The sequence below is a fragment of the Pseudopipra pipra genome, chromosome 22, assembly GCF_036250125.1.
Source record: "Pseudopipra pipra isolate bDixPip1 chromosome 22, bDixPip1.hap1, whole genome shotgun sequence".
NCBI lineage: Eukaryota > Metazoa > Chordata > Aves > Passeriformes > Pipridae > Pseudopipra > Pseudopipra pipra.
The window spans coordinates 4,110,498-4,127,286 of NC_087570.1; the positions used below are offsets into that span (position 1 = coordinate 4,110,498).

Consider the following 16,789-nt stretch of genomic DNA (forward strand, 5'->3'; position numbering starts at 1 on the left):
AAACTGTAGGGAGGAGGGTGGAAAAATAAACTTCCAGAATTCACCAACTGCTTTTTCCCTTCTTCCCTGTGCAGGTCAAAACTGGCTCGAAGGCGCACGGGCCAGATGAAGTACTGAGTCCATGTAATGTTCTCATCTGTCCCCTGCCTCACCTCCTGGTAGATGGTGTTACCTCTCATTTTCTCTTTGTGATTCTTGACAGTTTCTCTTGTATGTAATCCTGTGGCTTAACATCCCCCACCTGCCCCACTCCTTCAGCACATTTTCTAGGTATTCTAACCCTCCCTTGTTTCTTTTCACCTGTACCAGAACTGTACTAGTAGCATGTGGCCAAACAAAAAGAGAAAGAAAAAAAAAATCAAAAAAAAAAAAAAGGAGTGATTATGCACGACTCAAAAAAGAAAAAAAAATTATTTATTTTTTCTTATAACAATTGTTTTTCCCATTTCAACTGACCTTTTGGTGTCTGTCCCACTGTCTGTTGTTGTCTGTCTGGACTGCTGCAGAGTTTTCATTCAGTTTGGGACTTGGCAGTGGTCATTGGTTCCCTCAGGGCAAAGTTCCAATGCCAGGGAAAGATAAATTCTTCAATGTAGACATTACCCAGCCAGGAACTGCAATAGCTCCTCAGGCTTTCTGGATCCAGCCTCTGATTTCAACTCTGTTGAGAGCTGATATTGGACAAATCTATCTGGGCAGACTGGAGTTTGGACTTTTTGGGTTTCCAGGGTCCAACAGGCAAAGGGATGAGCTGGAAAAAGACAGGGAACAAACCAGGAAGGACTGGCCAGAAAAATCTGCCTTGAAGCTCCTGCTGTGGGGTTGCAGGTGAACAGTGCTTGGCTTTAACTCTCACCCAAAGGAGTTGCCACCAACACTCCCCTGCCTCTGAGCTGATGTGAGGAGGAATAGATCCTGTGGCTGAAATAGTACATAAAATCCCCAAAATGTCAGATGCTCAGCCTGGTATTTGGCAGATGGAGAGTGTTAAATGGGAAGGGAATTGTGGTTGTTCCCTGGAGCAGGAGATCACCATGGAGGGCAGCTCTCCTCTTGCTGCTCCTGGTCCTGACTCTGGAGTTCTGCAGGAACAGTTCTACCTCTCTAGGAAGAGGTTTAGGGCTGTCACTGGTGTGTCAGGGTTGGCTGCTCTGGGACATTGTTCCAAAAGGCCTGTTTGTGCATCCCTGAGTGATGCTCAGGTGTCACCCCACCTGTCCATGGGGAGCATCCTCGGCCCAGGAAACACTTCCCAGGCAGCCCCAGCACTTGCAGTTTTCTCCAGGGAGCAGCAGGACACTTTCAGTTCCTTTTGCAATAACTGTCACACGTCTCCTAATTTCCTTGCTGCAGTTTTCATCAGCTGAACCCCACTAGTTAATTTGAGCTTCAGAGTTAGTCCTTCCTGGAGGACAGATGAAGTGGATCCTGGGCCTGGTCAGTGGAGTGTCAGAATTGGCTTCTTGGACATCAGCTGGGTGGTGTCAGTTCCTGACCTACAGTTTGAAGTTCTCCTTGTGGCCAAAGCTTTGGCCTTTGCCCCAAGAAAGGAAAGCAGAAGGAATTTCCTCTCTCTGCCAGGTTTTCAGGGAGGTTGGGGGGTGTGTGTTCTACTGTGTTTCAGACTGCTGTTCTACTTCCCTGGGCACTGGTAGGGCTCTGATCCTGGGGAATGGGCAGGAATGTCACTGGGAGGTTCCAGCCCCTCAAGGGAGAGGTAAAAGGGGGTTGTTCCACTATTCCAGCAGGCACATCTTGGCACACTCCAGCTCCAGAAGGTCATTTGGATTCAGGTCACGCCTCAGCCGGTCATGCCATGCCATGGGAATTCTGTGGGACTGGAATCCACTGAGCAAGGTTTTGGCTTTCTGGGGTTCTCATTGTTCAGTCAAGTGCTCTGCACAGTGAGAGCTCCTAAAGCAGGGGTGGCAAAGGAGCAGGGAGAGGAGTCTGACTCTTGCTAGGACATATCCTTCTATCCCTCGAGAGAGTTCTCAAGCTAAATCACCCTCTCCTGCTGCCTCTGTGGTGCTCAGATTTGTTTCAGAACTGGAAGCCAGAGCGAGGGAGCATCCTGGGGGCCCAGGAGCACGACAGGGATGGTTTTGTGGTTCGTGTGTTGTTGGTTTTTTTTTTATTTTATTTTTTCCCTTCTGTTTTTTGTCTTGTTTAACTGTGTGTGACTCTAAATACAGTGGTGATATTCCTTTGTTATGCAATGATGATAAAGCACTTCCAGTGTGTGGATAAGACTCTTTGTCCTGCAGGAGGGCTCCTCACACTGGAGCTAAGCTGATCTCAAGAATTAGGTTAATTCTAAGCATTAAGTTATTGCTGCCATCACCACTGTTTATGATGGAAGTGGAACCAGTTTGAGGAGGCAGAGTGATTTAGGTGGTGGTAGGTTGTGACACACTGAGAGCATTTTAACTTTTATCTTTTTCTTTTTTTAACTAGAAGAAAACTAGTTTGCTAAGTCTTTGCTTTGGATAAGCCAGAGAATGAACTAAGTGGATATAGGCATTGCATGGAATCATGATTAAGGGATCTTCCTTTAAAAGCAGGAAGAGACAGATGCTTATTTTATGCAGAGCTGGAAGTGTTACAGCCATGTTGCATAAATGTCACTCTTCTGTCTAAAAACCACAAGCAGCTTCTGGTGACTTGATGTCTGTGTGGACAACAGATCATCAGAAGAGCAAAATTCTCTTTTTAAGCATCACTATCTCTTAAAGCTGCATAATTTGTGACAAAATAGGTCCTGTTGTGTGGAGTTCAAATGGGCATTACTGTTTTCTAGTCTGGCATAAAGGCAAATGAAGTTTTTTTCCAATTACTGAATCCTGCTCTGAGGCATTTGAGTTTCCCTACTTAGAGCTGGACTGAAATCAATCCAAGTTTTCTCTGAAAAGATAACAAAGCAGAAAAAAAAAAACAAACCTGAATTTCCATCCACTTCCAGGCTTAGCCCAGCATGTTAGAAATTTCTCTTTGGAAACAGAGCAAGAAGGGGAAAATGTGCTGATTTGCCTTCTCCTGACACTTCCAAGCCCTCTCTTGGTTACCTGCTGTGTGTGTGTGGAGTCCCAGAGTCAAACAGCTCTTGGGACTCGGCCTCTGGAGATGAGGCATCTGCTGTGGGCCTGCCAGCCCAGAGAGCACACACAGAGCGAGCCTGGAGGGCTTCCCTGGGGAGAACCAGAGTGAAACTAGGCTGGGCTTGGGGCTTTGTGTTCTTCTCTAAAAGGAAGGAGAAAATTACCCTTTTTGTCCATTGAAAATGATGTTGAATCTTCCTGAATAGTTTAAAACTAAGCTAAACCTCCTATACTGTATTTTAGAAATGCACTTTAAGTACCTTTTCAAAGAAGATTCCCTCTATTCTGGGATGCAGAAGGGAAGGGAGTCCTATTTCCAGACTGCTGAGAAAGGGTTTTTCTGGTCAATGGCTAATAATCCTGATTACTAATTAGCAATGTATTTCAAAGCAAAGACTTTACTTTTTGCTGCTTGTTATCTAATTTACAGGGATTTAATTTTATGTAATGTATTGTATATTTATACATCTGTAATTAATTGCACATTAGATAAGGAAGAGGATTAGCTTCGGTCTAACACCCACTGGTACCATACAATCAACTAATAACTGCCTGTGCACGTGCATCTGTCTGGTTCTCCTGCACAGCCTGAGTTGGTGGGAGTTTGTGCTGTGGTGGGTGTTTCTGTGGAAGGTGCAGCTGCTGAACCTGCTGCTGGAAGGAGGGAGGATCCTGCTGCTGCTCGGGAAGGGTCTGGGAATGTCCCTTGGGCCGGGGGTGTGTCCCATCTCCACGCTGAAGTTCCTCACCCCGGTCGTGGTCTGGCTGTGCTGTCTGTAGCAGGAATGTATTAACTTTGTGCTTCCTTGTTTAAAAAACCATCAGCTGTTCAAGAGCAGGACTGACTTTTCTTTTGTTCAGAAGGCCATTTATGCGTTCTGTGTATTCGAAACCAAAACGAGTCCAACACCAACGAGGTGGTTGTGTCCAATGTCATTGGGAACAGGTTGTAAATTGCCAGGATCAGCTGTGGATTCGGAAAACTGGGGGGATGGAGCTCCTAAATCTTCAGTTTTAATGCTGCCAAGTGAATGGCCTGACCCTGGACAGTGCTGAACTACCCCGTGCTTTCCTGGAGGCCAGGACTGGAAGCAGAGGGAGTCTCAGGTGATCAGCACTCCCCAGGATCAGCTCTTTAATTTTCCACTCTGCTTGTCCACACTTCATGTGCAGTTGGTTATGGCTCCCGAATTGGGACATCAGACATGCTGTTCACTGAACACATCCCTTGGCATCGCAGTGCCCGTGTCCCTGTCCATCTCTGTACACAAGGTATACAAGGTATATGCTGTATAAGTGGCCTTCTCGAACAAATCTCTTTGCAAACTGATTTCATCCCAGCGAAGGAGTGTATCAGCAACACTGTACATTAATTTCAGGTTTTCATTTTCTTATTTTATTTTGTAAATATATCCGATATTTGGAGCTTGAGTATACAAAATGTAAATATAGTTCATGTATTTGTACTAATTCTGATCCATTTGCTGTATAGCCTTAGGTGTGCAATGCAGATATCTAACTGTGTATGGTAACCTTGCACCACTGAATTGTTAGTGAACGAGGTGAAACAATAAAGGTACAACCAGTGCATTAGCAGGTAAAATGTGTGCTCCTTTCATCATGATTTAATTACTGGTATCTTATGTTGGTTACTTGTTTTCTAAACCTGTCCTGAACAAGCTGATGCTTTCGTGAGATTTGTCTCAGCTGTTCTTGAGAAAGATGGGAGGCTCTGCTTGTCCTCCCTCATCCTTTCCTCTCTGCTGTGTTACACAGAATCTCGAAGGACTTTTTGGATGCTTTCAAAAGATTTTTTGGCTTGAAAGAGGAATTCAGCTTGTCCCAGATGCCAATACTGAACTCGCTTATCTGGGGGGACCGTTAAAAATGAGAGGAAGTGTGTGAAATCAAACCACCCCAACACGACAGCAAAGTCATTTGAGGCACCAGCTCTGTGAATAAAGATGTGTCAGGGAATCCCTGTGGATCATTCCTGTCTTGGTCTGAAGGTGGAATGTTCTTAAAAGTCATGGACAGGACATTCCCAAAGCATTTAAGTGCCACCAGAACAGGTCAAACAGCTCTCAAAACTTTAACTCAGGTACATGATGACAAAACCCCTTTATCAGGCTGCTGCCACATCTATTCTTTGTCTGCAAAGCTCTTCTTTGCTGCTGTTGCTGATGCCTTATTTCTTTCCAGGTAGGCACTTGAGTAACTTCTGACCTTTTTGTGGTGGCTCCTCCTACAGCAAAATTAACACCTCAGAGGAGCTGCTCTCTCTTTCACTGCCTCCTGATCCATTAATGCCCAAAATTAAGGTGAACCAAAAACCTGACGGGTCAGTTTGTTTAGAAAATAATTAATAGAAACCAAACTAAACATGCGTCAGGTGTCCTTGCCTGTCACGGAGCAAAGGTCCAGCAGGAGCTTCCTCCTCTCACAGTTACTGTAACCTCACTGCTCACAGAGGGGCAGGTTTTTCAAGTTTTCCCTAAATTCCAGGACACCTGAAGACAAATGGGTGGCGGTGATACGCGAGGGGCTGACTGCAGCCTGGGACGGTGTTCAACAGCGGAATTTTAAGCCCATTAATAATAATTAAAGGCCAAAAAAGACAAATGCGCAGCTCTCAGGGGTTTGCTGCGGTCCCCGGGTATCGCTGCGGGCAGAGGCACAGCGAAGGCATCGGGCAGCTGTGGGCGCGGCTCTCGGGGCTCCTGCGGCCTCGGGAGCGTCGATGGCCGGGGGACAGCGCTGGGGACAACGCGGGGACAGCGCGGGGACAGCGCTGGGGACAACGCGGGGACAGCGCGGGGACAACGCGGGGACATCGCGGGGACCCGACCCTGCGCTGAGCCCCGCCCGGCCCGGGCGGCGCCGCCGCTGCCCCTTTAAGGGGGCGTGGCCCCCGCTCCATCGGCCCATGGGTGTGGGGCGGGGCCCGCCGGACGGGCCAATGGGCGCGCTCGGCTCCGCCCCGCCCCGCTCGCGCGGCTGAGGGGGGACCCGGCGCGCGGCGCAGGCCGAGCCCAGAGAGCCCCGAGAGGGAGTCCTGGAGCCGCCGCCCTCAGCGCCGCAGCCATGGCCGAGTGAGTGCGGGCCGGGAGAGGCGGGGGACAGCGCTGAAACTGCCTCGTGGCGCTGCGAGGGCCGAGGGTGCCCCTTGCTCGCTGAGGGCAGGCGGGGGTCTCTCCGGCCGCTGCCCGGGGACTCTGCCCAGCCGCGGGGCCGGGGCGGCGGGTGCTGCCCTGGCCCCCTCTGTCCTGCGTGGAGGGTGCCGCGGTGGGCCCGGAGGGGAGAGGGAAGGGGCGGACGGGGCCTTGGAGGGGCTGAGAGACCCGCGGAGGGCCCGCGCCGGGGGCCGGGAGGCTGTGGCAGAGCCGGGGAGCGGCCGCTGCCCGAGTCGTGGCTGTGGAGCAGGGAAGTTGTGAGCCCAGGCCCCGAGGGGCAGGTTGGGCTCCCCTGCATGGGCCTCCAGCAGAATGTCCCGTTCTCCTCGTTTTCTGTGCTCACCCCAAATCATTTGGCGTTGCGGAAGCAAAAACATGATGCAACGTGCAGACACGGTGTTGTGGTGCCGCGTCTGTTCATTGTGGAGCTGTGATAGAGCTGGATCCATCACTGACGTGTTAGAGCCGCTCGCTTTACTCCCTGCCTGTAGTGCAGTGTTTTGGATTGCTTTTCCTGCTCATCCGACTGCGTCTTGGTGGTTGGGAATAAATCTCGGTGACTTGAGACACGCTGTGTGTTGTTCTGCGCTCTGACCGGGAGCCACAAGGATCTGCAGCTTCCTCACGAGGGGCAGCTCCGATCTCTGCTCTGGTGACAGTGACGGGACCTGAAATGACCTGAAGTTGTGTCAGGGCGGGGTCAGGTTGGATCTCAGGAAAAGGTCCTTCCCCCAGAGGGTGGTTGGCACTGAACAGGCTCCCCAGGCTCTGGTCACGGGCCCCAAGGCTGACAGAGCTCCAGGAGTGTTTGGACAGTGCTCTCAGGGGCAGGAGGGGATTGCTGGGGTAGCAGGGCCAGGAGTTGGACTCAAAGATCCTTGGGGATCTCTTCCAACTTGGGATATTCTGTGATTCTATGATCTCTTGCAGTAATAGCTGCCAGAATCAACTCAGAGTGCGTTTGTTAGGGAGGGGAGGGCTGGCCTGGTCAGAACAGCCTGGCAGAGGTGTGGATGCTGCTGCTGGATCACTGCTAATGAGACTCACCTGGTGTTTTTGCTCTTCCACGTTCCAGAGCTGACATTGCTTTGATTGGACTGGCCGTGATGGGTCAGAACCTGATTTTGAACATGAACGACCACGGCTTCGTGGTAAGTGAAGGAAACGTTGTTCAGAAAAGCTGACTCAGTAGCACTTGGGATTGGAGCTGAGCATTTTGTGGATGCTTTTTCCATCCTTGTGTTGTTTCCTCCTTTTAGTTGTAACCTGTGCTGCCCTTTGTCCCGTTTCCAGGGAAGAGCAGCGGTGCAGGCCTGTACTCAGCTGGCACCTGATATGTTAGTTATGCATGACTTTTCCTGAAGTTTGCCTTGGGCTTGGCCCTTAACCACAGCTTCCCAAGGCACTTGCAAAGACATGCTCAGCTCCCTCCCTGTTCTGTGCCTGTGGGGAAGGTGGAACTGGGAGAGCACAGGATGCTGAACCTTGCTTGTATAATTTGTAGTCCGAGCTAAAGTAACTGTTCTGTTGGCAGCTTTTATTACCATGTTTTCTTGCTCCCCCAGGTGTGTGCTTTTAACAGGACAGTTTCCAAAGTGGATGACTTCCTGGCCAACGAGGCCAAAGGAACCAAAGTGATTGGAGCTCACAGCCTGGAGGAGATGGTCTCCAAGCTGAAGAAGCCCCGTCGCATTATCCTTCTGGTGAAGGCTGGAAGTGCTGTGGATGACTTCATCAAGAAACTGGTGAGGCAAACATTCCTTCTACCTGTGACTTGCTGTCTTTTGGAGGAGTTTCCTCTGAAAGTTCTCAATTATTCATCATTAATTAAAGGTTGAATGCGTGGAGAAAATCAAAGTGCTGATTTATTTTTGGCAGGTGCCGTTGCTGGAGACTGGGGACATCATAATTGATGGTGGGAATTCTGAGTATAGAGATACCACGGTAAGGCTGTTTCCTACCCAAAGTAAATGGATAAAATACACATGATTCTTTCTCCTCTGATCATCAGAATAGTCAGTTGAAAGGATGCCATCACCCTCCTGCTCAGGAAAAGCCAAACTGAATTATTTCTGCAAAATTAGATCATGCAGTCTGTTGAAAAGCGATTGTTACAGTAGCTCAGGACTGCTCTATAAGAATATTTTATACAAGTCGCCCAAATCATCAATGAGTGTTTTTATTGACATCTTTTAAAGAGTGAAGGCCTTTAGAAAATTTCCTGTTAAAATCTTAAGGAGGTTTCAGGGAGATTTATAAGCCTAAGGGTCTTTGTGGATTTGTTGTTACTTTTCAGTCCTACATGATCACAGGACAATCCAGTCAGACAGAACTGCTGGTTTGACTGTCTTGGTTAGTGGGAGCAGCAGAGTAATTATCTGCTTGTGATCAGGCTGTAGCTCTAGAAGCTATAGAAGCTACATTATCATATCTGGGATGCTCACAGGAAAATCCTGCATTCAGACTGGTATTTCTAAATCTTTATAAGGGGTGCTGGTGTTCATCTTTCTGCTTTGACATCCTGATCTTGGATAAGTGAGTTGGCCATGCCAGAACAAAAAACAGGTACTCAGTGAGGACTGATCCCTGGGGAGCTTGCAGCTCTCCTTAGGGGTCTCAGCCTGTGCCTCTCTCCCACTCAGAGGGAATTATTTGCCCTTATGTTGTCCATGCTTCCACCTGCACTCTGCAGTGAGCTCTGCAATTCCCCCTTGGGCCTAATCTGCCTCCCCCACATCTTTGCACACAGCATGTGTCACCTGACACTTAATTCTGAGCCTTCTCCAGCCTCAGTGCTGCTCTTTTCTGTCTGGTGCTTAAGGACTTGTTTTCTCAGGGAGTCCCTTTTGCAAGATCCACGTCAAAGCCACAGGAAGTTTCCTAAGGCTCACTTTGGTGTGTGTACAGGCTTTCTCTAAGGTTGGCTGCTAACATGTCCAAAGCAGAATTGAAAACCTAATTTTAGGTCTGAATTGGAAACCTTTGTTTGCGAGGCTCTGGTGTTAAACAAAATCAAATAATGCTGCTCTGCTCTTTGTTCCAGAGACGTTGTAAGGAGCTCCAGGCAAAGGGCATCTTGTTTGTGGGGAGTGGTGTCAGTGGTGGGGAGGAGGGTGCCAGATATGGACCTTCACTCATGCCAGGAGGAGCCAAAGAAGCCTGGTAAGCATGAGCTATGTTTCTTCTTCAGAATGGTGTGCAATAATCATCTATTCACAATGAGAGCCGAGGGAGGGCAGGAGCAGGGTGTGGGTGTGGAGGGAACAAGATATGTTGCCATTTCACTTCCTCAAGGCTCAAGATTTCTCAACCTAGCTGGGGTCATGGGGCAATGCTGAGCCTTCATGGCAGGCAGAACAGAGGCAGGTTTTTCTTCCAGGACTCCACAGGACCTGGAGAAATCTGAAAGGAGGAAGGAATTTTGCTTAAATGTTAAACAAGTATTATTTCATGTTTATTTTTTTCTTTTGAGGCCCTGTACACTTGGGAAGTTGCTAACCATGAATCAGGCAGCAGCAAAAGTCCCTGTAGTGACACATTATAAAAGGAGGCTTTAGGACATGTTTGTACTGACTGTTGAATACATCAATTTATCTGCAAGTTCCTGCATGCTGCTGTGCTCTTTTGTACTCTGTTGCTGTGAAGAACTGTACATCAATGCTCATATTAGACTTTATCCCTGGATGCCCATTCTCTCTGTAAATGTAGAAAGAAAAGGTGTGTCCAGGCTTTGCCTGAGCTTTAGAATCTCTGGAGTCCCTGTCTGTTTGCATTAGTGTTTCATACCTGTATCAGCCTGTTCAAATTTGATGGCACAAAGCCATCAACAGGAGTGATCTGCTACCCAATCATCTTTTTGCCATGAACAGCTCAGTAAGGACAGCTTCTGGTTTTGGAGGGAGAAGATATTTGGGCTCCTTTAAGTGCATTAGGCTTGTCTGCACAGTGTAATATCTTGCAAAAACTGTCTAGTTGCAGAAAACATATATTTAATTGGCATTGCTGCATGGTGGGCTATCAATCTGCCAGCTGCCCTCAGCCCAGGCTGCCTTTGGGCAGGTCACAGAAGGAGGCATCTGATCCATACTGATGAATATTGGTTTTGTCTCTTGGGGTGTCTGTGTCCCTGCCTGTCTGCTGAGCTGTATTGTTTCTCCACAGGCCCCACATCAAGACCATATTCCAGAGCATTGCTGCTAAAGTGGGATCTGGGGAGCCTTGTTGTGAGTGGGTAAATATTCATTTGGTACTGGCTTAACCTGGGGTCAGATGCCCACTTAGGTAGCTTGGCTGCTGAAGCTCATGGATGTTTGTCCATAATAAACCCAGCACCATCAGTGGTTGATTTTGTGATGGACTGGGCTCATTTCCAATCTGCCATCTCTGGTAACTCACACCATGCCATGGGAAGGCAAAGTTTTAGGGCTGGGTCATGTGCTGGGGCAGCTGAAGGGACCTGTGACCCACTGGTTTCAGTTAACACTGGCTTTGCTTCCTTCCTTTAGGCCAAAGGAAGCCACAGGCAGGTATCAGACTCTGGGATTAGTGACCATGCTGTTGCTGATGGGATTTCTGGATGTTTCCTGACAGGTGGGAGATGAAGGTGCTGGACATTTCGTGAAGATGGTGCACAATGGGATTGAATATGGAGACATGCAGCTGATCTGTGAGGCCTACCACCTCATGAAGGACGTGGTGGGCATGGAGCACGATGAGATGGCAAAGGTGATCTGCAGTTTTTAGTGTCTTGCCTTTTTTTGTGCCATGGTGGTTGTCTGCTCCTGGTGAGGGGCTGGGCTTGGGTGAAGCTGCTGCACGTGCATGAAGGGAATTTTTCTGACATGCCTCCTGCAAGGGCAGTGCACAATATTCCTGAACTTCCCGTGAGGTAGGGAGCAGCAAGCACATACAGCTGAATGTTTATAGGAGTTGTCTAAACTCTCCCACTCTCTGCTGATTTCTCCCCAGAAAGCACGTTCTTGTGTAGAGATAGGACTTACCTTGCCTGAAAAGAGCTAGTGAAACATTGAGCATTGTAATCAAACAGGCAGAATGCATACATAAATCAATAAATCAGTTGATGTATATTGTAGATATAGCAGATTGGGGCGTGTATATATATATATGTATATATGTCTATGTATATCTATGTGTATATATGTGTGTGGGTGTATGTATATGTATGGGTGTATATATATATATATATGTATGTATGTACAAGCACATTTCTTCCCCTTTTCCAGGTGTTTCAGGAATGGAATAAGACAGAGCTGGACTCTTTCCTGATTGAAATCACAGCCAATATTCTCAAATTCAAAGACAGTGATGGCAAGTACCTCCTCCCAAAGATCAGGGACAGCGCAGGACAGAAGGGCACAGGGAAGTGGACAGCCATCTCTGCCCTGGAATATGGAGTCCCTGTCACACTCATAGGTAACTGTTCCTCCATCTGCCTTCACCCTTCCTGCTGCAGGTACCACATCCCAGTAAGGAGGTTTTTCTAGATGTAGCTGTTGCAGCCTTTCTGCCCTGGCTACTGGTTTTGTCTGAGGGGCTTGTTTTCACCTTGCTCCTTAAATGGTGGCAGTACTGTTGTCACACCTGTGTCCGTGGTGCCCCCACAGCGCTGTGAGGACTTGGGGACAGGTGAACATGAAGTGCTGTGCTGGGAGTGTTGTAACACAGGAGCTGTAATACATCTGCAACACCTTTACAGTGCCCTGATACCACCGGTCTGGTGTGGGCTTCCCGTTGGGTAATTAAATGACTCAACAGGTTCTTTGCTCTCAGAATTGCTTTCATTTTCATGCTTTCTCTTCTTCTTTTTCCTTTTCCTTGGCTGGTCCAGTCCTGAAGATAAGAAAGATTATATCCAGTAGCTAAAAAAGAGTAACTACAGTGTAGCTATCAAAGGACCATGGCTGCATTCCAACAACAAAACAACTTCTGTAGATGATTTTAATACTCTACTGCCGCCCTAGTCTTTCCGTTCTAGGCTTGAAACAGTGTTTCTTTTTTGTGCTGTTAATATTGTGCTCTTTGGGGTTCTTGCAAAGATCAAGGGTGGGGGAGGCACTCCCTGATTGGTGCTGTGCGGTGCCAGGGAGCATGGTTGGGTAACGATGGGCTGATGGGGAAGTGTGTGCCAGAGCCCTTGTGCAAACGTGGCACTCTCAGGGCAGTTGCTCTGTGTGGTTTTACTACATAAGCATGACTTGCAAACTTCTGCTTGTAAGAGCAGAGTCATGCTACTCCTGATTTTCCCACCCTGCTGCTCCTCCCCAGTGTAGAAGGAAGTTTTTCCAGAAATGGAAAGGAGCCAGTTCTGATTTAGACGTGATATGCTAATCCTGCTGCAGGGAGGATCCAGAGTCTTGTGAAAACATTACTCATTCTTCTTTTTTTTGTTGTTGTTGGTTTGATTTTTGGTGTGTGGTTTTTTTTTTCTTTGATAATTCATGGCTAACTTAAAAGGTGAAACAAAGGTACAGTATGAAGACTTGCTTGCTTTCCTTCTGTCAGACTCTGAAAGGAAAACTTTTTCTTTTCTCTCCCATTTTACAATACTGTCATCAGTTGCAAATAAATACTACTTAAACCAGCATGATTAGGAATTGACTGAGCCAGATCAAGAGACTGTCATTCAGGCTTTCTCTCTCTGAGCTGAAGGTACTCCTGTGCTACCTCCTTAGCCCTGACAGATGACATTTAGTAACCTGCTTAGTGATGTTATAAAACTTTCTTATGGGCTTCTGTATTCAGAAGTGTTAGGGGCATCCCAAATTTATGAATCTTATTTCCTCCTGTAACCCGCTGATTTATTTTGATTTTCACTGCCCATGTGCCTGTGTTTCACTGTATCTGTGGCTCGTGGAGCAGAGCAGTGACACTCACTGTGTTCTCGAGTCTCTCAGACACTGGCAGTGATGCTCAGCTTTCTAACGATCTCCCTTTCCTGCCATGCCCAAAGGTGAAGCTGTGTTTGCACGGTGCCTGTCTTCCCTCAAGGATGAGAGAGTGCAGGCCAGTAAGCTGCTGGGAGGGCCCAAAATGACTCAGTTCAGTGGGAACAAGAAGACCTTCCTGGAGGACATCCGCAAGGTGAGTCCCTGTGCTGGGCCAGAGCTGCCCCCCAGAGCAGGGCTGGGGTGCTGTGAGCCCTGGGGAGGAGCTCTTGTGTTTATATTTCATAACAGTTGGTTCCTGGTTTCAGCACTGTGCACTGGCTGGTGATGTCCACAAAGCACAGTGTGACCTATTCCTGACCAAAGAATAGTCCTGAGGGAATCCAAGTCTCCCCACAGTGGGCAGTGGTCACTGCCTGGGGTGCAGAGGTCATAATTCATGCACAGGAGCTTTTCCACCCCTCAGCACTCCTGTCTTTGCAACGGGTATTGACCTCTTGATATCTCTCTCTGCTGAGACCAAGCTTTCCAACAACTAGAAAAGGATATTTTGGTTCTCAGGGTAGCTGGAATGTGTCAACTGTGCTCATCCTTGTTGAGATGTGGATTAAACAGAATATGTAGACCGTGAAGTTTCTAGTTCAGCTTTGTGGGACTTCTCTTGGAATGTGACTTTGGATTTTTTTTAGGCCCTGTATGCTTCCAAGATTATCTCCTATGCTCAAGGCTTCATGCTGCTGAGACAAGCAGCCAAAGAATTCGGCTGGACGCTGAACTATGGTGCCATTGCACTGATGTGGAGGGGAGGCTGCATCATCAGGAGGTAATTAAGATGAGGAGGTAACCTGGTTGCTGAGGGGAGAAGAGCAGGCAGTTTAGTTTATGTGGTGCTTGGCTGACAAGCCTGGAGATTTCCTTGGAAAATCCATGGAGTTACTCTGCTGATGAGGTCCTGAGAGGCTGTTTCTCTACAGAGACAGACTAAAGGTTACCAGATGAACCCTCTGTTCTGGTGGCTTAGAAAGTCTGCTGCAGATTTTCTTTTGTCTTTGTAATGTTTGGAATCCGAGTCTGGCTGAGTGAAATTTTGGCACTGTAAGTTTTGGATTCTGGGCCTTTGTTGAAAGCCGTGAAATTTATTATTTATTATTACTTCTGCCTAGTGTGTTCCTGGGAAAAATCAAAGATGCTTTTGATCGAAACCCTGACCTCCAGAATTTGCTGCTGGATGATTTCTTTAAGACAGCTGTTGAAAACTGTCAGGTGAGTTCCAAGGAAAGGAGAGCACAGAAACAATAATTTACAGCCAGGACTGTCAGGGTTCTTCTCTTTGGTACTGGCCCAGCTATGACTGGAAACTGAAGTTTTCCATTTTACTGTTATAGAAGAGCCTTAGGCAATAGCAATTCAGAAGGACCACAATATGAGGGAGGAATGCCTGGCCTGTATGAACACTCTCATCACTGCCCTGTGCACTTGGATTTCTGTTCCAGTACCATTGTTTGCAGTAGCCCCAAAACAACAGCGTTCCAGACCCACTGTTCTTTGGGCCTGGGTCTGTCCAAACAGTGTCCTGATTTGGATGGAGCTGACAGGCAGAATTAAAACCAGATTATCTGGCCAACAAAGAAGTCATATATTATCATTAATACCTCTTGTAACTGAATCTGAATATTTCATGCAAGTTACTGGATCAGATGAACAATTGTACCAGGGATTATCCACATGTCTGTCCGAAGTATCACACTGACCTCTTATGCCCCTGGGCGAGCTTTGTCCTAGGCTTGGTGAGAGGTCCTGGAAGTGCCTCAGTGTTTGCTCAGAACATTCCCTGCTGGGTTTGTGCTTTTGGGATGTTCTGATCATGTTTATGTGAAAGAACAGCATCCTTGCTTGAGGCTGTGCTTTGAGTTCAGGCCTCAACTCTTCTCATCCTGTTGTTAACTCTTATCTTACTTACCATTATTTTGGGTCGACCTGTTTATGGAAAATCAGGAATCTACTGCTGATTTGCACAGACTTGGTTATTAGATATCATAGAATGTGAAATAGCACACAGTGCATATGCCTGCACATACCTCTGAGCAAGCACTGATTAGTTTCTTTATTCTTTATTTCCCCCCTCTTCTCCTCTCTCCCAGGATTCCTGGCGCCGTGTGATCAGTACTGGAGTACAGATTGGAATCCCTATGCCCTGCTTCACCACTGCACTTTCTTTTTACGATGGATACAGGCATGAGGTACTGCCAGCTAACCTGATTCAGGTGGGTACTGAAGTAGCTCTTCTGGCTACTGAAATATTATTATGTTATTTAAGCACTGCTTTAAAGGCCTCTGTGGCAGTATGTCCTAATCACTCACAGTATAGATTGCCTCATGTGTTTGTTACACCTGAATGTCAATAAAATACTTAGAGATATCTGGATAAAGAACACCAGAGATACTGGTGTGGCAGTGCCCAGCATGTGTTAGTGTCCCATCTGTGAACCAAGGGGAGTGATATCTTTGAATCAAAATGCTTTGTAGAGAAGTATCTTTGAATGTTTGCATGTATAAGTGCTTGCTTTTTAGATTAGTACCAAGCAGAAGTAATATAGTTATGTTTCTACAGAACTCATAATTACTAGATATTAATAAATGTTTAATTGCAGTGATTTTTCTAATAACGAGACAATAAATTTGAATGTTATGATACTGAAGTCAGATCTTTTTTCTAGTATTCCTATAGTCGAGTATCAGTAGGTGCAACTTGTAGTCCTCATGTGACTGTGATATTGATGTGTCTGTTTTGTGTGTTCTTGTTCCAGGCTCAGCGGGATTACTTTGGTGCACACACATACGAATTATTATCGAAGCCGGGGGTATTTATCCACACTAACTGGACAGGCCATGGAGGAAATGTGTCCTCTTCTTCCTACAATGTCTAATGGAAATCCTTCCACTTGAAGCCAAGATACTGTAGATCTCAGATAATTCTCCTAGAAATCACTTTTTACTGTGCTAGAACTTGTGTTTGGACACTTTTGTAATAACTTGTGGGTATATTTCATATATATATATATTATGTATATCTCAATATAAATATCATATAAGAAAGCTAAATAAATTTAGTTATAAATGTATTGAGGATGGTTTTTTTCAGTACTGCTGGCCAAAATATCTTTGTGCAGTATTTAATAGACTACAGTTTATAATTACAGCATTTTTATTGTATTGTAGTGCATGAAGTCCTAGGGATCAAGGCAGAGATGTCTGGAGTTCAGTTATTTCTGAGGTGGAGAGTGTCAGACAGCACAGTAATGCTACACAAGGTCCTAGGGAGGTAAAGGCCTTTTTTTACACTGCCATGGTTTATTTGTAACGGGCAGTAGCTTGATTCTTACAGATTTAATTCCTGGGTGTTCACACTGTGAGCTCTCCTTGCTCTCTGTGGGAGGGTGAAGGGTGGGATGGATCATGGAGAAACGGGAACGATATTCCTGTCACCAAACCATTCTCCCTACATGTTATTACTAGATTTAAGCTCTGGCATAAACCTTTGGCCTAGCTGTGTGCTTGCAGTTTTTACCCCAAATCTCCCTGATTCTTTGCCTCTTCTTCCCGGGGGCCAATT

The 16,789-nt window shown here is 46.9% G+C and overlaps 2 protein-coding genes across 10 annotated transcripts in view; both read left to right on the plus strand.

Annotated features, from left to right (window-relative positions):
- Positions 1 to 368, plus strand: part of KIF1B (kinesin family member 1B) — an 82,104-nt gene extending 81,736 nt beyond the window's left edge. For all 9 annotated transcript variants that reach the window (XM_064678536.1, XM_064678530.1, XM_064678537.1 and 6 more), the window contains one exon: positions 75 to 368. In XM_064678536.1, the coding sequence (XP_064534606.1) occupies positions 75 to 117 (43 nt within the window). In that variant the 3' untranslated portion in view covers positions 118 to 368. The remainder of the gene's footprint in view (positions 1 to 74) is intronic.
- Positions 369 to 6,088: 5,720 nt separating this feature from the next.
- On the plus strand, positions 6,089 to 16,298 carry PGD (phosphogluconate dehydrogenase). Its single transcript, XM_064678545.1, has 13 exons — positions 6,089 to 6,190; positions 7,347 to 7,422; positions 7,837 to 8,016; positions 8,150 to 8,215; positions 9,315 to 9,433; positions 10,433 to 10,502; positions 10,862 to 10,996; positions 11,515 to 11,704; positions 13,242 to 13,372; positions 13,866 to 13,999; positions 14,340 to 14,439; positions 15,318 to 15,440; positions 15,984 to 16,298. The coding sequence occupies exons 1-13, from the start codon at positions 6,183 to 6,185 to the stop codon at positions 16,101 to 16,103; spliced, it is 1,452 nt and encodes a 483-aa protein (XP_064534615.1). The 5' UTR covers positions 6,089 to 6,182; the 3' UTR covers positions 16,104 to 16,298.
- Positions 16,299 to 16,789: the final 491 nt, after the last annotated feature.

What these genes read in the sequence shown, in the direction of transcription:
- PGD (XM_064678545.1), top strand. An exon ending in ATGACTTCATCAAGAAACTG is followed by an intron (nt 8,017 to 8,149) that starts GTGAGGCAAACA and finishes TATTTTTGGCAG; the next exon opens with GTGCCGTTGCTGGAGACTGG. An exon ending in TGCCAGCTAACCTGATTCAG is followed by an intron (nt 15,441 to 15,983) that starts GTGGGTACTGAA and finishes TTCTTGTTCCAG; the next exon opens with GCTCAGCGGGATTACTTTGG.